Source organism: Amyelois transitella, chromosome 28 (assembly GCF_032362555.1).
Source record: "Amyelois transitella isolate CPQ chromosome 28, ilAmyTran1.1, whole genome shotgun sequence".
In the NCBI taxonomy this organism is placed as follows: Eukaryota; Metazoa; Arthropoda; class Insecta; order Lepidoptera; family Pyralidae; genus Amyelois; species Amyelois transitella.
In genome coordinates this window covers 4,745,366-4,772,160 of record NC_083531.1, presented here as the reverse complement: position 1 = coordinate 4,772,160, position 26,795 = coordinate 4,745,366, and the positions used below count along the sequence as shown (strand labels likewise).

Genomic DNA, 26,795 nt, shown 5'->3' with positions numbered 1-26,795 from the left:
TTATTTAAATTAATTTAACTTGTCTATGGTATTAAAATGTCAATGACCTAAATAAGGAGGGTTAAAGGTGGCGTATTTTCTTACTTATCATTATAACTATCTACTGAAATGAAATCGCTAGCAGTAACGAGATGCTACCAGAAACGTAGGAACGTTAACTGGTCATAGTTCTTACATTACGTAAGAAATGTGACCGATTATGATTATGAAGAGTTTGCTTGCGATGTTACTTTAAATTTTCACTTATTAAGGGTATGAAGGAAAAATATATTTTGATATCAACTAAAAATACATCTTTTGCGTGATTTATTCAGATTATTAATATTTTTTAAAATTAAAATTTATAGGACCATTGAGTGAAATAATCTTTAAAATTCGTTCAAACGGGTCTGCGAATAGTTTTCAATTTGTATTATCCTATCTACGACTTCTACAAGTAAAATCGTGTAGGTATTCTTACTTAATTTAGATTTGTGTGCTTTCTTAACATAGATTCTAGATATGCACTGGTAACACCATATTGTCTATTGAACTGACTGCAAGTGCATTTTTGACATTTGGACTTTTGTAAAAAGTTGAGTTGGTGTCTGGGTGGCGTTTTTCGGCACCTTCACAATTTATTACAAATAGTAGGATACATTTTTTTAAATCTCGAAATGAGTGTCGATAATAGCAAAGAAGATATCCCACCATCTAGAGCGGCGGAAGAAATGGGAAGTCCCAGGTAAATTGAGTGTTTATGTCATAAATTGTACACTTGATCTGCTCGATCACCTGTATTTCTGACAGCTGATTTTTAGCGGTAAAGTTGAAAGCTGGCGAGGCGCGAACGCTCTATAATGTGTCGAGTTTTGAACGAATTTCTGCATATTTTTTATTAAATTATTGTTAATTGTGTGTTTTTGACGCAGGAAGCGTATACGGCGTGAGAACTCCTCGCGAAAAAGTTGGAGTTTAATGGACAGGAGAACAGACAGAGAGGTAAATGTCACGGTTCCCGCTTTTTTGCCCGCTTATTTTTTGGTTATGTCGCCTTGTTTTTATCCATGAGTCAATGAACTCTCGTTATTTTGATCTTACGTATTATCAAATCGATGTTTTAACTATATTTCATTCATAATATGAATATTTCTGAGGTAAGTTGTATGTTTATATTTCCTATGACATCACTTGTAAATGATCCGGAAAATACCGTTATAAGATCATTGTTAATCCTCTTTTACGACATCCCTGGGAAAGAGATGGAGAGTGGTCCGGTTCATTTTTTCTATTCCATAAGTGCCGGGAACCACACGGCAAATTTTAATATTTTTTTTGTCATATTTCTAAAGGTTCTTCAAGAGATGGGTGTCGGTCTTTTGGAGCCCGATGAGAACGATCAGCCGTGTGATCTCAGCCCTACCAGTATGGTGAGTTATCCAATTTTTAACTTTTTAATTATTTGACGAAGAAATATTCGTATTGAAATCATTAGTTTTACATTAATTCATCTTTTTTTAATGTAGACAATGTGCATACGTCAATTGCTTAGATTTAAGAGATCTATATTCTGTAAATTGACATCCGGTGAAAATGCTGCTGTGTAGTTTGTTCTGCCACTTCTTCTGCACAAGCGTTTTGGAAGAGGTGGTCGTTATAATTAGATTTAAGTGATGTGACGTCAATAAGTGATACCTTGTATCCAATTTTGAAAATAAGTTTATTCTATTCTAACCCCTGACGAAAATAGAGGGGTGTCATGGGTTTGACTTGTCAGTCTGTCTTTGACACCATAGAAGAAAACAAACAGATGAACCTAATTAAATTAAGTTTTTATTTTCTTCCCATTGAAAGCTTTTGAAAGAGGCGTGATTTTATGTATGTATGAAAGGTTATTTACAGGCAAGCGTTCTTAGACCTGTTTGTTCAAAATCTGTACAGAATAAACATACATACATAAAATCTCATTTATATCCCTTGCTAATACTGATAGGCCATGTTCAGCTGTTTGGCTTAGTGATGATAGAATTGAGATTCAAACAGTGACAGGTGGCTAGCCCATCTAAGGAACTTAAGGAAGGACTTGGAATTCCTCTTTTAGGTAATGGGCTAGCAATCTGTCACTATTTGAATGTCAGTTCTAACATTAAGCCAAACAGCTGAGTGTGGCTAATCAGTCTTCAAAACTGTTGGCTCTGTCTACCCCGCAAGGGATATAGATGTGATTATATGTATGTATGTATGTTTCAGGGTTTTATTAAACATTAAATTAATGCCATGTGGTTCCCGGCACCAATAAAAAAGAATAGGACCACTCCATCTCATTTCCCATGGATGTCGTAAGAGGCGACTAAGGGATAGGCTTATAAGCTTGGGATTCTTATTTTAGGCGATGGGCTAGCAACCTGTCACTATTTGAATCTCAATTCTATCATAAAGCCAAACAGCTGAACGTGGCTCTTCAAGGCTGTTGTCTCTGTCTACCCCGCAACTGATATAGACGTGACTATATGAATGATTAAAATTAACAATATTTTACCAACAGCACCACAAAACGCTGAAGAGGAAACATGACATTGAAAACATGAATCCCAATGTGAACTGTGTAACGTCTCCGAGGTCCAGGTTCAGTCCCAAGAGCCCCAAATCCAGGGTAAAGTGCAGCCCTAGCCCGGGCCCTTCTAAGGCTAAGAGCCCTAGGAGTTTGGAGAAGGGTGAGTTTATTATCCACTAAATACATACATTCACATCTTATAATAAAATTCTCGTGTAACAAGGTTAGTTTCTGAGTTAATAAGTAAATAAATATTAGTTATAAATCTTCTTATATATAATATTCTCGTGTCACAATGTTCGTTACCGTGCTCCTCCGAAACGGCTAGACCGATTGTCATGAAATTTTGTGAGCATATTGAGTAGGTTTGAGAATCGGCCGACATCTATTTTTCTTACCCCTAAGTGATAAGGGTTGTCCACCTTTAACATTTTTTTTTAACTAAAAATTACTTAATAATTATTTATATGGCAAAACAACGTTTCAGCTAGTAAATTAATAAAATACGGGACAAATTACACGGATTGAGTTAGTCTCGAAGTAAGTTCGAGACTTGTGTTACGAGATACTAACTCAACGATGCTATATTTTATAATAAATACTTATATAGATAAACATCCAAGACCCAGTCCAAGAACCACAGAAGAAAGTTATAAATGTGGATGAAGCGAAGGAAGTATGCAGAATAGAATAGAATATTTATTTGCTTTTGACTAGGTTTTACAAAAGGTGTAAAACAAAAATATTTCCTCCCGGTCATCCATTAATTATTATAGCATGCAAATTATTGTAATTATTATGCAGAGATTATGGCGAGTGGAATGATGTGGTCTCTGCCTACCCCACCGGGAAAAAGGCGTGATTTTATGTATGTATGTATGTACTACATATTGAGTACATAAACATTATAATGCCAAACAACGTGAAGTAAAATTATATATATATATATTTATTATTTACATTTTATATTCTCTCAACACGTAGTTACAATTGTAGTCTCATTGTCCCAGCGGCACTCCAGCAGACGGAGTTGGAGACATCCCTGGTGGAGGGCTACCTCGTGGACGAGGAGACGCCGCTGGCGCAGTGCGTGGGCCGCTACAGCGGGGGGCGCGGCGGGGAGCCGAGGCAGGCTGTGTGTGAGTGTGCTTTTAATATTACATACATACATACAATAATAACGTCTATACCCTTACATACATACAATAATCACGTCTATACCCTTACATACATACAATAATCTCGTCTATACCCTTACATACATACAATAATCACGTCTATACCCTAACATACATACAATAATCACGTCTATACCCTTACATACATACAATAATCACGTCTATACCCTTACATACATACAATAATCACGTCTATACCCTTACATACATACAATAATCACGTCTATACCCTTACATACATACAATAATCACGTCTATACCCTTACATACATACAATAATCACGTCTATACCCTTTGATACATACAATAATCACGTCTATACCCTTGCATACATACAATAATCACGTCTATACCCTTACATACATACAATAATCACGTCTATACCCTAACATACATACAATAATCACGTCTATACCCTTACATACATGCAATAATCACGTCTATACCCTTACATACATACAATAATCACGTCTATACCCTTACATACATACAATAATCACGTCTATACCCTTTGAAATCACGTTTATACCCTTACATACATACAATAATCACCTCTATACCCTTACATACATACAATAATCACGTCTATACCCTTACATACATACAATAATCACGTCTATACCCTTTGATACATACAATAATCACGTTTATACCCTTACATACATACAATAATCACCTCTATACCCTTACATACATACAATAATCACGTCTATACCCTTACATACATACAATAATCACGTTTATACCCTTTGATACATACAATAATCACGTTTATACCCTTACATACATACAATAATCACGTCTATACCCTTTGATACATACAATAATCACGTTTATACCCTTACATACATACAATAATCACCTCTATACCCTTACATACATACAATAATCACGTCTATACCCTTACATACATACAATAATCACGTCTATACCCTTTGATACATACAATAATCACGTCTATACCCTTGCATACATACAATAATCACGTCAATACCCTTACATACATGCAATAATCACGTCTATACCCTAACATACATACAATAATCACGTCAATACCCTTACATACATGCAATAATCACGTCTATACCCTTTGATACATACAATAATCACGTCTATACCCTTACATACATACAATAATCACGTCTATACCCTTACATACATACAATAATCACCTCTATACCCTTACATACATACAATAATCACCTCTATACCCTTACATACATACAATAATCACCTCTATACCCTTACATACATACAATAATCACGTCTATACCCTTACATACATACATACAATAATCACGTCTATACCCTTGCGGGGAGACAGAGCCAACAGTCTTGAAAAGACAGGCCATGTTCAGCTGTTTGGTGTAATTATAGAATTGAGATTCAAATAGTGACAGGTTGCTTGCCCATCACCTATCTCAAGTTAATAAGCTAATCCCTTAGGCAGAGACTACCTCTTTCCACTTGCCACGATCTCTGCATACTTCCTTCGCTTCATCCACATTCATAACTCTCTTCATGCAAGCTCGGCGGTTTCGGGCACTCTTGACCTGACCAGGACGTCCTTAATTTGATCAAGATACGTTCGTCTAGGTCTTCCCACTCCGACCTTTCCCTCCACACTCTCCTTGTATATCTGCTTATTCAACCTGCTTTCATTCATCCTCTCCACATGACCGAACCATCTTAACATACCCTTTTCTATTCCTGTAACTACCATCTTCTTTGAAAATAAATCTACATACATACATATGGTCACGTCTATATCCATTCTGGGCTAGACAGAGCCAATAGTCTTGAAAAGACTGAATGGCCACGTTCAGCTATTTGGCTCAACGATAGAATTGAGATTCAAATAGTGACAGGTCGCTAGCCCATCGACTAAGAAAGAATCCCAAGTTTGTAAGCCTATCCCTTAATCGCCTCTTACGACATCCATGGGAAAGAGATGGGAGTGGTCCTATTCTTTTTTGTATTGGTGCCGGAAACTATTTTTTTTTTAAAGATAAATATTAAATCAATAATTTAAAAAAAAAATTTTATTTATTTATTATTTTAATTAGCGTCTATTTAATCATAACACGCAGTTCAATTTTTTCTATAGTAAGAAAACTTCACGACTTATATATATATATTACTAGCGACCCGCCCCGGCTTCGCACGGGTGCAAAATTATAAATGTTATTATACATAAAAACCTTCCTCTTGAATCACTCTACCTGTTACAAAAAACCGCATCAAAATCCGTTGCGTAATTTTAAAGATTTAAGCATACAGACGAACAGACTAAAATAGCGACTTTGTTTTATACTATGTAGTGATATATGTATATATATACATATATATTATATTATAGAGAAATTTCTTCCAGTAGGCCCATGTATGTATGTATGTATGTTTCAGCGTTAGGCGTCGAAGAGGAACAGATAATCTCCCGGCTGTCTCAGTCCGCCCCCGACGGGGTAGACTCGTTCGCCGCGCTGTCTGACGAGATGATGCTCAGCGTGTTCCGATGGCTGCCGAAATTGACGCTGTCCAATTGTATGTTGGTCTGTAAGAGGTGAGATATATACATTCATCTATCTAATATATTTAAACGAGCAATTCTTGTATATATATAATCAGGATCTCGGAAACGGCGCCAACGATTTTCATGAAAGTTACAGATTAGGCGCTTTTCGGCTCAAGGAATCGATTTATCAAGGTCCTAGGTTCGAGAAAAGCTCGGTGCCCAAGATCGCCATCGATAAAAACTATATCAGCGCCATCTCTGGAAGACCGAGCAAAGCTCGGTCAACCGGATACCTCATATAATTACGTCTATATCCCTTGCGAGGTAGACGTAGCCAGCAGTCACGAAAACACAGAAAAGCCACGTTCAGCTGTATGTCGTCATGATGTCTGTCACTATATGAATTTAAATTCAAATAGTGACAGGTTGCTAGCCCATCGGCTTAAAGAGGAATCCCAGTGACAGGTTCCAAGTTTATAAGCCTGTCCCTTAGTCGCCTTTTACGACATCCATGGGAAAGAAATGAAGTGGTCCTGTTTTTTTATTTCTATTAGTGCCGGGAGCCACACGGCTCCCGTTATAAGTATAAAAGTTATATATACAACTAGCTGTGCCCGTGACTTCGTCCGCTAGGAATAACGTTATTTTGGGCATCATTGAAACCCTCAAGGATGAACAATTTTCCCCATTTTTTTTTACTTTTTCCATTATTTCTTTGATCTTTATAGTTGCAGCGTGATGTTATATAGCCTAAAGCCTTCCTCGATAAATGGTCTATTCAACGCAAAAATAATTTTTCAATTCGAACCAGTAGTTCTTGAGATTGCGCTAATCTCAGGAACTACGGGATCAAATTGAAAAATTCTTTTCAAACAAACTCTTCAGCTTCTTAATATTAATATATATATATATATATATATAAGTTATTTATTATCTTTTCAGATGGTACAGGGTAGCGTGCGATGAAACGCTATGGCAACGTTTGGATTTAGGAAACAAATCTCTAGCCAGAAACGCGTTAGAGAGGATACTAGCGAGAAAACCCAGCGTAATCAGGCTAGCTAACTCTGAAGTGAGTATTTGTTTACATCACACTTACTTTTAAGAGCGAAGAAATAATGGAAAATTTGAAAAAAAAAAAAAAGTGCCGTGTGGTTCCCGGCACCAATAAAAAAAAGAATAGTACCACTCCATCTCTTTCCCATGGATGTCGTAGAAGGCGACTAAGGGATAGGCTTACAAACTTGGGATTCTTTTTTAGGCGATGGGCTAGCAACCTGTCACTGTTTGTATCTCAATTCTGTCATTAAGCCAAATAGCTGAACGTGGCCTATCGGCAGGATTGTTGGCTCTGTCTACCCCGCATGGGATATAGGCGTGACCATATGTATATATGTATATGAAAAAAAAGAACGGGGAAAATTATTCATCCTCGAGGGCTTCAATGATGCCCAAAATAACAATTTCACGCGGACGAAGTCGCGGGCACAGCTAGTCTTCGATAATAGTTTGACCTATAGATAGTGGATTCACTAACCACACTTGTTCCTCCCGGCTTTAGTCCCGGTCGCATCGATCTATCGTTGTTCTAACTGCCTTGCATTACATTGATTCATGTTTTTATAATGTAGACAATGTGCATTCGTCCACGATTTAAGAGATCTATATTCTGTATATTGACGTCCGGTGAAAATGCTGCAGTGTAGTTTGTTCCGCCCGCCGCTTCTTCTACTTGATGTCCGCGTGGATTAGTTGTTTTGGGCATCATTGAAGCCCTCAAGGGTGAATAAATTTAACCGGTTTTTGTTTTTCACATTCTCCATTATTTTTTTGCTCCTTATAGTTGCAGCGTGATGTTATATAGCCTAAAGCCTTCCTCGATAAATGGTCTATTCAACGCAAAAAGAATTTTTCAATTCGAACCAGTAGTTCCTGAGATTAGCGCGTTCAAACAAACAAACTCTTCAGCTTTATAATATTACGAGACATTATATAATTTGGTGCCGTGCCGTGTGATTCCCGGCACCATTAGAAAAGAAAGAATAGGACCACTCCCAACTATTTCCCATGGATGTCGTAAAAGGCGACTAAGGGAAAGCCCTATAAACTTGGGATTCTTCTCTTGAGCGACAAATAAGTATAGATTACCTAACTAACTTTTTTAACATCCAATAGATAGGCGAATGGCACCCAACTACGCCACCGATCGCGTCCCGGATTCAATTCCTGGACCTCAGCATGAGCACGGTGGACCGACACACGCTTAGCTGTTTGCTGGAGAGGTGTCCGGCTCTAAGGAGGTTGAGTTTGGAAAATGTCGCACTTGGCGATACGCAGTGTCTGTTAGTTGGTAAGTTATATTGTATCTGTTGGCTCTGTCTACCCCGCAAGGGATATAGACGTGACTATATGTATGTATGTTACATTGCATCTGTAGGCTCTGTCTACCCCGGAAGTGATATAGAAGTGACCGTATGTATGTATGTATATTGTATCTGTTAGCTCTGTCTACCCCGCAAGGGATATAGACGTGAACGTATGTATGTATGTATATTGTATCTGTTAGCTCTGTCTACCCCGCAAGGGATATAGACGTGACCGTATGTATGTATGTATATTGTATCTGTTAGCTCTGTCTACCCCGCAAGGGATATAGACGTGACCGTATGTATGTATGTATTTTGTATCTGTTAGCTCTGTCTACCCCGCAAGGGATATAGACGTGACCGTATGTATGTATGTATATTGTATCTGTTAGCTCTGTCTACCCCGCAAGGGATATAGACGTGACCGTATGTATGTATGTATATTGTATCTGTTAGCTCTGTCTACCCCGCAAGTGATATAGACGTGACCGTATGTATGTATGTATATTGTATATGTTGGCTATGTCTACCCCGCAAGGGATATAGACGTGACCGTATGTATGTATGTATGTATATTGTATCTGTTAGCTCTGTCTACCCCGCAAGGGACATAGACGTGACCGTATGTATGTATGTATATTGTATCTGTTAGCTCTGTCTACCCCGCAAGGGATATAGACGTGACCGTATGTATGTATGTATTTTGTATCTGTTAGCTCTGTCTACCCCGCAAGGGATATAGACGTGACCGTATGTATGTATGTATATTGTATCTGTTAGCTCTGTCTACCCCGCAAGGGATATAGACGTGACCGTATGTATGTATGTATATTGTATCTGTTAGCTCTGTCTACCCCGCAAGGGATATAGACGTGACCGTATGTATGTATGTATGTATATTGTATCTGTTAGCTCTGTCTACCCCGCAAGGGATATAGACGTGACCGTATGTATGTATGTATATTGTATCTGTTAGCTCTGTCTACCCCGCAAGGGATATAGACGTGACCGTATGTATGTATGCATATTGTATCTGTTAGCTCTGTCTACCCCGCAAGGGATATAGACGTGACCGTATGTATGTATGTATATTGTATCTGTTAGCTCTGTCTACCCCGCAAGGGATATAGACGTGACCGTATGTATGTATGTATATTGTATCTGTTAGCTCTGTCTACCCCGCAAGGGATATAGACGTGACCGTATGTATGTATGTATATTGTATCTGTTAGCTCTGTCTACCCCACAAGGGATATAGACGTGACCGTATGTATGTATGTATATTGTATCTGTTAGCTCTGTCTACCCCGCAAGGGATATAGACGTGACCATATGTATTTACGTACGTATACAGTATTTTGTCCCATTACTGAGTTGACTTTTGTTACCTGTGAAAATTTGTTATTATGTAAACACGTCTCATTTCCCAATGGCAAATGTTTTCATGAAAAATTGCCATAAAAAAAAAAATATATATATAATCTTATTTTTTTTTTGTTACAGGCAAATGCAAGAACTTGGAAACATTAAATTTGGCGATGTGCCAAGGCATCACCGCCGATGGACTGAAAGCCATCTTGGAGGGGTGTCAGCTGTGAGTGGAAATTATTACATACATACATACATACATATGATCACGTCTATATCCCTTGCGGGGTAGACAGAGCCAACAGTCTTGAAAAGACTGAATGGCCACGCCATGGAAATTATTATGCCATCAAAAACATCATGTAAAAAAGCCCAAGTCTCGCACCTAAGTTTTTCTACCGTAAAAAGTCGTGAGATCCATGTTATAACAAGTCGGTCAATCTATTTAGTCTCCACTTAAATGATGTTCTGCCTTAAGTTATTGCATTTAGTTATTATCATTGCAATATTAAAAATATTCTGTCTACCCCGCAAGGGATATATACGTGACCATATGAATGTATGTATGTATTAAAAATATTTTACGTTTTAAACAATCACTTTGATCCACTTGGAACAAATTAATCGAAAATAGCCTGAATTGCTTCGATAAAAGGATGGTATGGCCGTGCCGCTTTTTTTTTTTTTGCTCGACTTGGCAAGATTTACTGGAGGCTTATTTTTATATACATACATATGTAGGATTGATCTATTCAAATTACCAGCTATATTTTTATTTGCTACTAGAGGCCGCCCGCGACTTCGTCCGCATGGAAACCCTATCAATCCCGCGGGAACTCTGGGATAAAAAGTAGCCTATGTGTTATTCTGGGTCTTCAGCTACCTACATACCAAATTTCATGGTAATCGGTTCAGTAGTTTTTGCGTGAAAGAGTAACAAACATCCATACATCCATACAAACTTTCGCCTTTATAATAGTAGTAGGATTTTTATGTATGTATGTATGTAAGTTTTTATCTCTTCAATTTCCAGCTTGCAATCCCTGAACATATCGTGGAGCGGCCTCTCGGAGAGCGCTCTGGAGGTGTTGGTGACGTCACTGCCCCCCCACGTCACCCGGCTCAATGTGGGGGGCGCTAGGATCATGACCAGCGACAGTGAGTATATCTATTTATATTTGTATGGTCACGTCTGTGTCCCGTGCGGGGCATTCAGAGACGACGGTCTTGAAAAGACTGATGGATGGGTCGCGTTCAGCTGTTTGGCTTGATGATGGAATTGAGATTCAAATAGTGACAGGTTGCTGGCCCGTCGACCGGAATTAGAGTTCCAAGTTTATATGCCTACCCCTTAGTCGCCTTTTACGACATCCATGGGAAAGAGATGGAGTGGTCCTATTATTTTTGTATTGGTGACGGGAACCACACGGCACACACAGTGAGTATATATATATATATATATTGCTCCTTATAGTTGCAGCGTGATGTTATATAGCCTAAAGCCTTCCTCGATAAATAGTCTATTCAACGCAATTCAGAATTTTTCAATTCGAACCAGTAGTCCCTGAGATTAGCGCGTTCAAACAAACAAACAACAAATCAATCTCAAGTCTCCATCATTAAGCCAAAGGTGAACGTGGCCTATCAGTCTTTTCAAGACTGTTGGCTCTGTCTACCCCGCAAGGGACATAGACGTGACCATATGTATTTATGTATGTACTTTTTACTCACAATGTGCATATATTATATTTTATAATATCTATTAACATCTCTTTGTTACAGTGCTGAGTAAACTCGTAGAGCGGTGTCCGCATTTATTAGAATTGGATTTGTCAGATTGCTCTCAGTTGGGCGTTGAGGCTGTTCAGAGCGTGCAGGTAACATAACTCTCTCTTTTTTTTAATTTTAGGCATGGTAGGGTAGGTATAGAATAGATTTATTTTCAAAATTGGATACAAGGTATCACTTATTGACGTCACATAACTTAAATCTAATTATAACTACTGCCGCTTCCGAAGCGCATGTGTAGAAGAAGCGGCGGAACAAACTACACTGCAGCTCTTTCATCGGACGTCAATATACAAATATAGATCTCTTAAATCTAAATCATGGACGAATGCACATTGTCTACATTAAAAATAGATTTATTTTCAAAATTGGATACAAGGTATCACTTATTGACGTCACATAACTTAAATCTAATTATAACTACTACCGCTTCCAAAGCGCATGTGTAGAAGAAGCGGCGTAGTTTCAAAATGCCGTAGTGTCGTGTGGTTCCCGAGCACCTATACAAAAAGAGAATAGGACCACTCCCGTCTCTTTCACATGGATGTCGTAAAAGGCGATTAAGGGATAGGCTTACAAAATTGGGATTTCTTTTTTAGGCGCGATGGGCTAGCAACCTGTCGCTATTTGAATCTCAATTCTATCTTTGAGCAGAACAGCTAAACGTGGCCTATCAGTCTTTTCAAGACAGTTGGCTCTGTCTACCCCGCAAGCTATATAGACGTAGCTAGCCCATCGCCTAGAAGAGGAATCCCAAGTTTATGAGCCTAGTACTTAATTGATTTTTACAATTTTCGTCCTATCCTATGTCCGGGGCAGGTTCATATTATAGAACTAGTGACTTACTAGGTATTTAAAAGCGTTACATACATACATACATAAAATCAAGTCTCTCTCCCGGAGGGGTAGGCGGAGACTACCTCTTTCCACTTGCCACGATCTCTGCACACTTCCTTCGCTTCATCCACATTCATAACTCTCTTCATGCAAGCTCGGTTTCAAGTCAATTATAGATACATACATACAGACGGCCTCTGTGGCGCAGCGGTAGTGCGGTTGTCTGTGACACCGGAGGTCCCGGGTTCGAATCCCGGCCAGGGCATGATGAGAAACGAACTTTTTCTGATCGGCCTGGGTCTTGGATGTTTATCTATATAAGTATTTATTATAAAATATAGTATCGTTGAGTTAGTATCTCGTAACACAAGTCTCGAACTCACTTCGAGGCTAACTCAATCTGTGTAATTTGTCCCGTATATATTTATTTTATTGTTTTTTTTTTTCAGAAGCTCTCTCGTCTCGAACATTTGGCTCTGAGTCGATGTTATTTGTTGCCGCCGCACGCTCTCACGTAAGATATTACATACATATGGTCACGTCTATATCCCTTGCGGGGTAGACAGAGCCAGCAGTCTTGAAAAGACTGATAGGCCACGTTCAGCTGTTTGGCTTAATGATAGAATTGAGATATTGACAGGTTGTTAGTCTGTCACCTAAAATAATGATCCCAAGTTTGTAAGCCTATCCCTTAGTTGCCTTTTACGACATCCATAGGAAAGAGATGGAGTGGTCCTATTCTTTTTTCTAATGGTGCCGGGAACCACACGGGTCAAGGGATACATACATACATACATAACAATCACGCCTCTTTCCCGGAGGGGTAGGCAGAGACTACCTCTACCTCTACCACAAGGGATATACATAGACGTGATTATATATATATATATATTTATTTATTTTTATTGATTTATTATACCACAAGGGATATAGACGTGATTATATATATATATATATATATATATATATATATATATATATATATATATTTATTGTTATTATTATGTTTTTCAACAGCAAAGTCAGCAGTATGCCGTGTCTACAGTTTCTCGACGTTTGGGGAATGCTGCCTTCAAAATCACTCAGCGCGCTGAAAGCCGCATTGCCGGCCATACAAATTAATCAGTTTATGTTCAGGTGAGTACATACATATATGTATGTTGTACTAGAGGCCGCCCGCGACTTCGTCCGCATGGAAACCCTATCAATCCCGCGGGAACTCTGGGATAAAAAGTAGCCTATGTGTTATTCTGGGTCTTCAGCTACCTACATACCAAATTTCATGGTAATCGGTTCAGTAGTTTTTGCGTGAAAGAGTAACAAACATCCATACATCCATACAAACTTTCGCCTTTATAATAGTAGTAGGATTACATACCTATTCGTTTTTGTATTGGTGCCTGGAACCACACGGTCCGCACCATCTCGTTCCCATGGATGTCGTAAAAGGCGACTAAGGGATAGGCTGACAAACTTGGGATTCTTCTTTTAGGCGATGCGCTAGCAACCTGTCACTATTTGAATCTCAATTCTATCGTTGAGCCAAATAGCTGAATGTTGCCATTCAGTCTTTTCAAGACTGTTGGCTCTGTCTACCCCGCAAGGGATATATCTGTAATATCTGTTTTGTTTAATAGTTCTGTTTTGTTTAACAGAACAGCTTTTTAATAAATAAATAAATATATTATTTTTTTTTCACAGCGCTATCGCAAGACCCACAGTAGGAGCGAAAAGAACGTCTATATGGGGACTGCGGACCAGGGACTGATAGGTTTAGATGATTGAACGTTGCGATTAGTCGCAACGATTAGTCGCCGCGACTGGTCGCAAGTTTGTCGGAACTTTTTTTCGGTGACAGTGAAATTTCCTTCCGATGTGTTGTCGCGACTGAAAGTTGCGACTAGTCGCAACGATCAGTCGCTGCGACTGGTCACAAGTTTGTCGGAACTTTTTTTTCGGTGAGAGTGTAATTTCCGACTCAAAGTTGCGATTAGTCGCATTGTTAATTGAAACGTAACTCGTGTGATACTGATGTTTTTATGTTGTTGCGACTTGTCGCAAAGTAATAGAAATCTAACTCGTGACAGTGTATTTCTGATGTCTTGTTGCGACTGGAAGTTGCGACTAGTCGCATGTTAATTGAAACTTAATTTTGTATATAAGTCGCAAGGTAATAGAAATCTAACTCGTGACAGTGTATTTCTGATGTATTATTGCGACTGAAAGTTGCGACTAGTCGTATGTTAATCGAAACGAAACTCGTGTTATACCGATATTTTTGTATATTAGTCGCAAGGTAGTGGAAATCTCATTATAGTGAATTTCTGATGTATTATTGCGACTAAAAGTTGCGACTAGTCGCATTGTTAATTGAAACGGTAACTCGTATTATACCGATATTTTTGTATATTAGTCGCAAGGTATTGGAAATCTAATTCGTGATAGTAAATTTTTTATGTATTGCGTCTAAAAGATGCGATTAGTCGCAAGGAATTCTAAACTTAAATCGTAAATATCGATATTTTTTTAATTCTGTTGGCAACTAGTCGCAATTAAGTAAACATACCTACATACATAAAATCACGCCTCTTTCCCGGAGGGGTAGGCAAAGACTACATCCTTCCACTTGCCACGATCTCTGCGTACTTCCTTCGCTTCATCCACATTCATAACTCTCTTCATGCAAGCTCGGCGGTTTCGGGTACTTTTGACCTGACCCTTTACCAGGACGTCCTTAATCTGATCAAGATACGTTCGTCTAGGTCTTCCCACTCCGACCTTTCCCTCCACACTCTCCTTGTAACTTATTAAGTAATATCGTAATTAATTCGTGATAATTTATTTAAGTTTCTATATCGTTGCGACTAAATGTTGTGTTTTAATCGCAAACTGTGTGTTTGCAAATAACCTAGAAACGTATTAATCTTGATTGTGTAAATGTGTTGTTTGTTGTTAATACAGTTGGCTCTGTCTACCCCACAAGGGATTTAGACGTGACTATATGTATGTGTAAAAGTGTGTTATTATAACATATTATAACACTTGCAACCGGGACTAAAGCCGATAGAATAATAAATATATCTTTATCCCTAGACAGAGCCAGCTCAGAAAAACCACGTTTAGATTTCATGGAATTGATATTTAAAATGTGATTTGTTCCTAGCCCATCATCTTATACAGAGAATCCCAAGTTAGCCTTTCCCTTAGTCGCCTTGTACGGCGTCCACGTGAACGATGTGGAATGGTCCTATTCTGAAGTGGCTGGAACCACACGGCGCAAAAATGGATACTAAGTAGTTATATTAATTTATTCTTAGTAAGATTTTTGAAAACAGTCAATATTTATATGTTGTCCCTTCAAATTGAGTATTTAAAGTAAGAAGTTTTATTTTAAAAAAAAATACTGCATTTATTTTAAAATATTTTTAATTATGCTTATTATAAGAGAATGCATTGTAGGCAATTAAGTCCACCTGTTGCACAAATTTACGTGCATAAAGTTTAAATAAATTTATATTATACTAATATTATAAAGCTATTTTTCAATTCAAACCAGTAGTCCCTGAGATAAGCGCGTTCAAACAAACAAACAAACTCTTCAGCTTTATAATATTAGTATAGATATACCTATATTGAATCAATATTATTCTTATATCAAAATTATTGATCGAAGTAAGTATCGATACTATTGTTTCAAACTGAACTAGCTTATTTTCGTGATAAAGGGATTATTAAGCAACTTTACCGTTATTATTCGTGAATCGACCACTAAAGGGCTTATTCACGATGTGAAGTCATATATCTGTATTTTCTCTCTCACTCTAACATTGAGTGATAGAAAAAGAGAGCAGATGAGACATATGTCGTGTCAGTTTGGGAATAAGACAGCGGGTGTTGCTTTTTAATCATCGGAAATCAGCGGTGACTTATTGATTTAAATAAAAGATTTTTTAAAATTAAATTTTACGAGTTTTATTTTTATTTCTGGATAAAAAAAAGCGTATAACGCTTTTACGCTTTCTCGTTACCGCGAGAATTTTTGGGAATTGTCGCTCAGCGTTGTGACGACATCTCTACAAGATACAACCAATCAAGCGACGTATCAGTCAAAAACAGCGCGAATTCTAAATCGCGCAAGCAAAGATTTCACGGATCGGAGCAAATATACAACCTCCGACACAACATCGTGTGTCGCGCGGTGTCCCAGGCGTCACACCGGCTTAGAGGTGGCGGTCAAAACGCATCATAGATTTAAATAATATATATATATATTATATAATATATATAATAATGATACATGTAAATCTGAACTTTTATTTCGAAAGTGCAAAATTGTAAAAATTTTGATTTCGGCGATGTAAAATAAAGATTCAAGTTATCTTAATAACAAATAAAGACTTCCTGATTATTACTATCTCCTTTGTTTGTTTTTTATTTCATTTCTAAGGTAATGGGGAATTGTGAACTTTATCAACAACTTTTTTCACAAATCCCCATCATAAGGGATTAGTGGAATAACCCGCAATAAATAAGTACATATTATTAATTGAAAAAGTTGCAAAACTTGGATACTTGGTTACCTTCAGCGTGTTAAAATGTAGAATTTTTTTATTTCTTTGTTTCTTTGTTTCTTTGTTCCCGTTACGAAATTTAATAAACTAGTCGTTCACTATAGCCTAAAATGGTATGCCTTTGACCATGGACAGGTGTTTTACACGAAGCGACTCCCGTCTGACCTCCACAACATTTGCAGGTTAACCTAACACGTATCGGATCGATCATGGTCACACATCCAGTTGCCTGAACGTGCAGGTTTCCTCACGATGTTTTCCCTCACCGTAAGAGCATCGGTTGTTTTACAAAAGAATGTCATGAATGTATAATACATGCATACATGGCCGAGTTGGGATTTGAACCTGTGCCTTTTTGCTGCACACGCATTTTAACCGGGCAACTCACCGATTCGACCACGGACGCTCTACGTTTTACAAAATGGTGAATATGTTAATAACAACTAAACCGATTTTGATGCACGTTTAATACACGTTATAAATTTCCGTCAATCAGACGCAACGGTTCGCAAGTTATGGCGTTACAAACATACTTCCATACAAAAAAAAAAATATTTTCGCCCTAAGAAAACAGAGCTTCAGAGAAAAAAATAACAGTTTTAATGACATTGTGACGTATCTATGTATATTTTTTTTTCTATTAACCGATTCAGTGCGGATGGCATCAGAGAGAGAATAGAAAGAGGCGTGATTTATGTATGTATGTATCACTAATCAATAATTATGTGTTCTTGACGTAAAATTTTTTTTTCTACGGACACCTAATTTTGCAAATGGCGGTCAAAGGGTTAAAAAAAAAACAACAAACTCCAAACTGCACACATTTAATAGTCGAAAATGGTTTTAATTACCCGAAAAATAACAGTCAACAGGAGTAGCGCCGCTGTAGTTGTGTAGAAATAATTAACATTTGCTTTCGGTAAAAAAAAAATACGTTACTTTACAAAATGAAAAATACACGTCTTCATACAAAAATTGAAAGTCATGTTTTAAATCTTAACAGTCGCAATAAAGGACAAATTTCCATACAACGTAGTTATCTCTTTCACAGAAAGAGCACATTGGCTTTCGACAATTTTACAATTATATACCTAATAACTTATATCTGGAGTAATAATTGATTTCTGAAAAACAAAAAACTTTCAATTATATAGATACTTATGATTTATCTATCTTGGTAAAATTTTATTGTTTTCTAATGAAACCGTTTCAAATAAAAGGGATTTTAGAGTAGAAAAAAATAATGTTTTTTTTTTATGGCAGAAATCAGAAAATAATGTAACACTAAGATATGATATGATTTGAATTCGAAATTTTCAATTTAAAACAAAACTAGATCGTAATTGAATTAGGCATTGTAATTAACTCATAAATGGACCAAATTTGAGGTGAAAATTTCATGGCAGTCACTTCTCACGCCTACTCACAGTAATGGGGCACCTCGTTCACTGGTTTTGTCAAATTCCCGATATATACCTACGGCGATTTCCAAAATCTAAGTCTCATATATTTCAGGGAAATAACACACACAAATTGGAAGCCAAACTCCCTTAATAAAACTTCAAATTAACTTCATCCCTTTCGAATCAGGCCATAGAGAAAAGAGACAGATATTTTATTATTTTCCTTTTTTTTAAATTACACCGTTTAGAAACGGAGGAGTATCGAAAAATAGCATTGTCATTTTTCCCGTCTAAAGTTTTCAAAATGGCGCGTGGCTTCCAGATTATAAGAACCAAAAAAGTTTACGAACTTTGTATCATAAATAGGAAGGCGGTATAGTTATAAATGGATGTTATTGTAGAAAATGCTGCAGTGCAGTTTGTTTCCGCTTCTTCTGCACCGAAGCTTTGAAAGCGGCAGTAAACATTGTTTTGAGTAATTTTTTCGACGTCAACCAATGTTTGTGAAACCAAAATATATGACAATTATTAAGTGACGTTTTAAATTTCCCCCAAAAGATAAGACAATTATTAAGTGACGTTCGAAATGTCCCATAATAATGGATAACAATTTTGAATTTGAATTTAAATATGAAGAGATTTCTATTAAAATAGTAGCACCTTTGTACTACAATTACTGTATTTAATGTTCCTGTATATAATTTTATGTACATTAATGAGTAAATAGTGTCGTGAGTGATCCCCGATAAAATATTTGGCATGCAAAATTTCGGAAAATAACCTGAAATTGATTAATTGAATTAGTTTTTAGCGTAGTCTGTTATTTTTTTAAGAATAATTTTTAACAGCTATTTTTCTACCAAGTTTAAATTCCAAAGTTATTCAATTTCTACAGTACTACAGCGGCATTATATTTAATGATATGAACACTATTAAGGAATCACAGATTACCGAACGGCCGTATAAGTAACGACTTTGGAAAACCTTCATATCTTAAAATTAATTATGCAGAAACATTGCCTTTGTACCTCATAATCTGTTTTTTTGGATGTTCATATTTTTTTCTTATTGCGATAACGAGAATAAGTACCTTAATCTAAAAACTTTGAATTATTGAAAAATCTTTTATATTGTCTTAATTAGTATTGGAAAAATTTAAAAGCCTAGCCTATTGGAACATCAATAAATCTTACTATACCTAGTAGAAAAAAAATGATATTTTTTTATTCATATAGTGTATTCATTGAAAATTCCAGCTATGAAACATTGGAAAAAAAATAAAAAAGTTACTACATATTTAAACACTGAAAGACCTTTCGGATTTGGAAGCCTTGCTGATGTGTAAGAAAACAACTTTGAGAAACCTTGGTATTATGTAATATACCTATTTACATTGAGAATATTGTCAATTTGAACATCTCATAAAAAAAAGACATTTTACCTCTTAGACCTCAATCATATTAGATTCAACGAGACTTGGAATTCGGCAAAATACGTCTCTGACTATCTTGACAAACCTTCGTACAATAACGATTAGTTTTAGGGTCGTCACGCAACTTTTTAAAATGACTATTATAGGAAAAGTAATATTTAAAACGTGTGAATAAATTTTTGATTGATATTCTAATTTTTAATTTCTATTTATTTAAAGCTATTTTTGGGCAATAATGTTTCTAAACGATAAACACTCGTTCTTTGTTTTTGGTAAAGACATGAAAGATTTTGCAAAATCGCTACTCGGATTTAGTAACAACACTATTTTTTTTTAATTTCTGAATAATCAACAGTAAAAATCACAGTTTTAGCGTTTTGAGTACCCTTGTCTAATATTAAGAATTTGGTTCATTTTGAAAATGTTATGTAAGTACTTTGAAAGAATTTGAGTAACACCCAAAAAAAAGGTTAAGAAAAAAAAAACATTCAATTTTAATTTTGGAATTTTGCCACAAATTGAATTTTGAAAATTTCTAAAAATAAAATTAAGTTACTTATACGTATACTTATAAAAAATATTTTTTTTTACATTTTCAGTTTTGAGCCATTACACATCTTAATAAGAGTACATGCATTAATACTACTCAATGTTAAATCGTTTTTAATGATTAATTAACATTTAAGTGGAATGACGTTTGCGGTGTAAAATGGTCACTTTTTTTGTAAATTTGATCTAAATCTGAAAGAAATAGGGTACAATCCGATGAGTTAAAAGAGATATAGACAAAAAACTATAATAAAGTCTAGGACTATAAAAAAAAATTATTAAAATTATAAGTTTATCTATTTTAACTATGGAAAAATACCCTATGACTATTTCAAAGAAGTTACATAGATTACAGTCAAAAAAAAAACGTAGAAGGAAGATACAGAAAAGGCAGTATTTGTCAAATATATAACTGAGAAAATCAGGTAAGTCAGAAACTGGGTCATCGATTAGTTTTTCACATATTATCTGTTTGATAAACCAGTAAACAATTTCACTACATTATTGATTAGTAATATCTAAGCACAGACTTACATATATATATCAATGTTACCTACCTTACGCGAAACTATTACGCATCTAAGAAAAAAAAAGTTGTATTCGATTTTTAAAAAAAATAATAATAATCAAAAAATAAAAGTGTATAAAAAGTTGTAACCAGTTGGTATGTACTTTCAAGATTTCACATTTCACTATTGTTTTGACATAATTTCTAGACTTTTTTTAAAAGTTTCAATAAACATACAAAGTTATGGCAAATAATCAACGAATTCATTGTTACAACTTAATACCTAAATAAATTTTTATGTTTGACTACATTATAAGTGCTAAATACTAGCTTAAAGAGTGAAAAGACATTTTTTTTTCGCTTACATTTATCAGATTTAATCTATCTTTTTTAGGCGGCAAAATTTTTGGAGTGGCATCGAATATCAGTCTTTAATTAGGCTTGAGATCTGATTACTTAATTTTAAATACATTCCACGTCCGGAGAAAATATGAAGAGATATATAGATATATATATTTTTAATGAAAATAGGAAACATGAACTCCTTTAAATATTTCTCATGACATTCACAACACCAAAGGGTGGTAAAAAAAGTTTTATTTCAAAAGTATCTTGATTAAAACGGAAGACTCCAAACCATTTATTTATACAAAATATGTACACACTGAAAATCGTTAAATTATGATGGAAAAAATACCTTACATTTACACATGAGTGGCACATTTTTACGTAAATAAATAAAAATATTATGGGACAACTGTTTGAGTTAGCCTCGTAGTAAGTTAAAAAAATTAATAAGAGGCTTATTTAATTATAATCTAATATGGAAATTTATAAGTTCTCCCAGTGACGAAATTCACGTAAAATTATACATTGTCATAATGATATATCAGTGCCAACGGGTACAGCGGTCTGTACAGACAAATGGTACGAGGAATTCAGTTTTAATAGTATCCATTAGTTTTTCAATTCACAAAAATCATTTGAGAAAGATTTAAAGAGCTCTATGTGAAATTCACAGGCAGGTTTTGTAAATATAAATAATTTTTAACTTCACTTGTGATTTCAACAGTCAGGGATTCAAATACTTACACAAAAAGAGGCTAAGACGCCAAGAGAAGAGAAAACATAAACAGAATGAACGATGGAATGTTTAGTTCTTGTGTATGAAACTCTTGTTTGCAACTAACAATATTTTGAATATATTATATCGTATTGCGTGTGCATATTTGAGCATAATAATTGCAACGTTCCAATATGAGAGGTATTCATTTTTAGAGTGCTAATAAAGTACATATACACTTAAAACTATAACTTACATCACACCTAATCCAAGTTGGAACGAAAAGTGGACAAAGAAAATGCAATAATCACCCTGTTTTTGAATTTATTGTCGAACTCGCTTCGTCACAACTATGATAAATAGGAGGAAAGGCACAATATTCCGTAACTTATTGCAGGAGAGTTTAATTTTAAAATTACGTATATAATTGTTGTTACCAATCTATCAATTTTGAATAGATCATAATTATTATTTTTTTACTCTAAATATTATTTTCACATAGTATGTAATGCTAAAAAAAAAAAGAATTTCATCAGAATATACAAAAGAAAATGGAATGTATATATACGTAAAATTCAACGGTACTATTTGTCAACTATGTATTTATTCACAACATCATTTCAAATCACAGAACGTAACGGGAGAAACGAATTCGACAATATTTTAACACTAAATCGTCTAAACCCAGACAATATGAACACGAAACGGTATTTTAATATGGCAGTGTGCAAGCACCAACTACAATGCCACGCACAGATGTAAACTTCAAGGATTATCTTGAAAAAAAGAAAAAAACACTGATTGTGTTTTTTTTCTAAATCACCCTAATTTATCATACCAGTGATAAACAGGCGAGATATTAATGTTAAATTAATCAGTTTAGCAAAAAAATTTATTTATATCTTTAAAAAACAAAATGTAAAATTGTCACTTTGAAAGCATAATTTATATTAATAAAGCTTTCCTCTGTATTTTTTGTGTAATCTCTATTAAATTGCAAGAGCTTATTGTTGATTTAAAAAAAAATTGTGTATATTCAAACTGGCCACAAAGATAAAAATTTGATGTAACGAAACAAAAATAATCCGCCACATCTGTGCGGGGCATGGACGCGGCACATTTGACGAAATATCAAGAAATTATTTCCAATTTTCTTTTTACAATCGTATTTTCAGCACCATAAATAATCTTAATTGAGGTTCTTTGCTTTCGTTATATATATTATTTAAAACTTTTATATTTTTTCCTAAATTTCTATAACGTGTCAGTCAAATATGCCGCTATGTAGTTCAAAAATTACATTTTATCACAATTAAGCTGGTCGCTTTTAATAAACGAAAAAGGGACCTGGTATAAAAATGAGATCTAATTTATTATTTTGGTTCAATTTGAATATAATCAGTTCTATGAAACGTCATGCTTTTTAGCTAAAATGTGAACTATATTTACTTATGTTAATACGTCTTTAATATGTATGTGACTGTACCAAGATAAATTGCATACCAATTGATTTTATTTTACAAAATATTTCCGAATGTAAATATAAATTTGATGACTTGTAACTAAAAATATAACTGATACATAAAAACAATCACGTTTAGTTGACTTTGAGTCTTCCTACAAAATAATAATTTAAACAAAAGTAAGCAAAAGAGGTGATATTCTCAGTATTTTGAATAAAATGTTTTTTTTAAGTGAGTGCATTTTTACAGAATTTTTTTATGTTAATAATTATAAAAAAAAATGTAGTCTCAAAAATTAACACTGAAGGGCTGCTATATACATCCGAATATGAAAAATAAAATAAAATTGGTACAATCGGCAGACATATTATGAGATTTACGTTATACACATATAATTATTATTATGTTACTTCTTAATATTATATATTAGGTTACACACATTTTGATAAAAATTTAGTCAAATATCATGTGCTTAATATTTATTGATTAATAAAAATAGTGGAAGGTACAATTCTTTTAAACTTAAAAAACATAATCTGTCTGCAATTAAAAACATGTTACAAACTACACAATGGCAACATTGTCATGAACAGTGTTTAAATAAAAAAAAAATTTTTTTTTACATATAGAAAACACATGATATGTGACCTTTTACATGCATCATGCTTCATTCTAAGATTTCGCAAAGCTTCGCTCTCCTATCAATGTGTTCCGCATCAGCACAGTGTGCCATCAGCACGGACTCGCCCACAATCAGGTTCTCAAAGCACAACGAGCAAGCGTACATCGCATCACCGAAACATACAATTTTATTATCATCCCGATACATCCTCATCGGATTAAGCACAGTGCTGGGCATTATTTCCTTGCCTGCCGCAACGCATTTTTTTATATACGCAGTTTTATACTGAAAATGTATTTTTTCACAGTGACTTTGACTCAGAATGTGCTTCAAGAGGCCGTTCTCCTCGTTCTCAACGGTTTTGCACACTGGACAGTCAAACAATATGGTGCTTTTTGATTCGAACTCTTGCTCAGACGACTCACATTTCAACTGGATGCTGTGCACTTGTACGTAGAATGTGATTCTTTCAATTGCCGCTTTCTGGAGTAGAGTGCTGTAGAGACTCGTGTCTTGGAAACTGTTGTAACTCACGATTTGATCTAACGATTCCGAGTAAGCTGTTAACGTTGAATTGTCAAGGCTGAAATTGCCAATCGATGAGGTGATAGACTGACTTGACATAGATTCTTCTTTGTTATTGAGTCCAGAATCGATGATAGATTCCGAAGAACTTTGGTGGCATTGGCAACCACACTTGGAAATTTCAGATTCATCTGAACATGACATGTGGGTGAGCCGTGTGTTTTCAAGATCTTCACATGAGAACAGGCGGAGTAACGCATCACGATAATCAGGGTAGTCGAAATGTCTGTGTTTCTTCTTGATGCTTATTTTCCGTTTCATGGGCTTCGGTTTCTTACTCAGGTCGAACGTGATACTTCTACCTTTCAACTTCTTCCGTGTGTCCCGATTTTGCAGGTATACGTCGACGAACTCATCTATATTCTGACGCATAGCGAGAAGTTGCTCTTTGACTTTGTGTTTCGTTACAGTATCTTGCGTTTCCATAACAATATTCCAAGATTCAATAGGACTGTCTGCTTTAACGTTATCTATATAAGCTACTTCACCCAAAATCTTTGGGATTTTACTAATGTCAGTCCCAGGTAATGTGCTGACTATAGACTTGCACGTAAAGACTTTAGAAACTTCGATATGAAACTGAAATTCGGACAAAAGTTTTTGAAGTACATTATCAATCTTTTCCAACCTCATCTGATAGTTCAGTAGCAGTGTCACGCGGTCCTCTTCATTCCTCTCAACCTCGACATCTCCGAACGACTCCGGACTGGCAGACGGTATCAACTCGTTGTCCATTTCTCCGTCATGTTCAACCTTGCGACACATTTGGATGCTCTCCTTTTCCGAGACAATTGACATATCCGTATCGGAATGTTCCGTTAGAGATTCTATATCCAAAGACTCATCAGACATCGCATCAAAGATATCGAAAGAACGATCCAAGTCGAATTCCTGAAACTTTTGACTGAAGATATCCTCGCTGTTGCAATCCAAGAGTACATGTTTAGGCGTGTTTTCAACGTTATTGGAGCTATCTGACTCGTCGACTGCGTCCGTCATCGATTTGCTCGCTTTTTTGATGTCCAACTTTAACTTTTTGCATTTTTTCCCTTTTTTGGGGGATCCCAAAGTAACAGTGAGAATGTCGGTGTCTGACAAAGAACCTTTCTTTGCTGCATAGTTTTTAATGGATTCTGGAAGTTTTAGGCTTGTAGCGCATTGTTTGGAAGTAGAATCCGCTTCGACGCGGTCAAAATCTATGTTATCAGAGACATCGGTGTAGACATATTTCAGCCTTCGCTTTGATGGAATCACGTCGGGACTTTTTCTATCGTCATCTTCTGGCTTATTGAAATAACTTATGTTCGAAAGCATACGACGCAATGAAAACGACATTTTTTTAATAGTAAACTAATGAGATTAACGCCCAGATCAAATTATCTCGGGATGAAAACAATGGTTTTGCAATAACGAAGTAACAAAGGAGGAACTGCTTCTTGTAATAAAAGTTTTACCTTAACGATTTCTGTGACGGGAATCGGTCGACACTCACGGTATCACGTCATCTTGTTAGGATTATTTTAATTTTGTTTGCAGTTACCCTCGGAATGGATTTATTCCTAAAATATTACGGACCAAGCTAAGCTGAATGACTTTTTGACAACAATGAAACGTATGATTGTGTGAAGGATAAATTAAGAAGACTCGGTTTTTGTTTGCAATGGCGCTAGTGTCATTATTATATACGGGCCTTATCAAGAACTTAGTTTATTTATGAACAACTTTTTAAATCATCCGGGTAATACATCGATACTTTGTTTGTTGCTACTTGCTATTGCTACATTACTACTGTGTAGGTACTCCCTAAAATAGTAGATATAAAATAATAGCAGGGCTTTCAAGTAGTTGGAAAGACAAGAGGTGCTAAAATAGTAAGAGGTAAAGTTTGTATTACTTTGATTGTTTGTTATAAGGCATTTTATTCGGAAATATTCAAGCGATCATGAAATTTTTTTTCCGTTAAAAAGGGACACAGGGTACATATCATTGTAAAACTAAAGGTACCGTGGACTTT

The 26,795-nt window shown here is 35.6% G+C and overlaps 2 protein-coding genes across 2 annotated transcripts; one reads left to right on the top strand and one right to left on the bottom strand.

Annotated features, from left to right (window-relative positions):
• Positions 1–538: 538 nt before the first annotated feature.
• On the top strand, positions 539–14,569 carry LOC106137539 (S-phase kinase-associated protein 2). Its single transcript, XM_060952380.1, has 14 exons — positions 539–724; positions 912–981; positions 1,332–1,409; positions 2,525–2,693; positions 3,544–3,672; positions 6,118–6,274; positions 7,169–7,298; positions 8,402–8,576; positions 10,096–10,186; positions 10,994–11,118; positions 11,743–11,837; positions 13,035–13,099; positions 13,603–13,722; positions 14,287–14,569. The coding sequence occupies exons 1-14, from the start codon at positions 657–659 to the stop codon at positions 14,351–14,353; spliced, it is 1,539 nt and encodes a 512-aa protein (XP_060808363.1). The 5' UTR covers positions 539–656; the 3' UTR covers positions 14,354–14,569.
• Positions 14,570–20,466: 5,897 nt separating this feature from the next.
• On the bottom strand, positions 20,467–26,389 carry LOC106137545 (uncharacterized). The gene has a single exon (XM_013338391.2). It carries the CDS (start codon positions 26,114–26,116, stop codon positions 24,242–24,244), a length of 1,875 nt encoding a protein of 624 aa, XP_013193845.2. The 5' UTR covers positions 26,117–26,389; the 3' UTR covers positions 20,467–24,241.
• Positions 26,390–26,795: the final 406 nt, after the last annotated feature.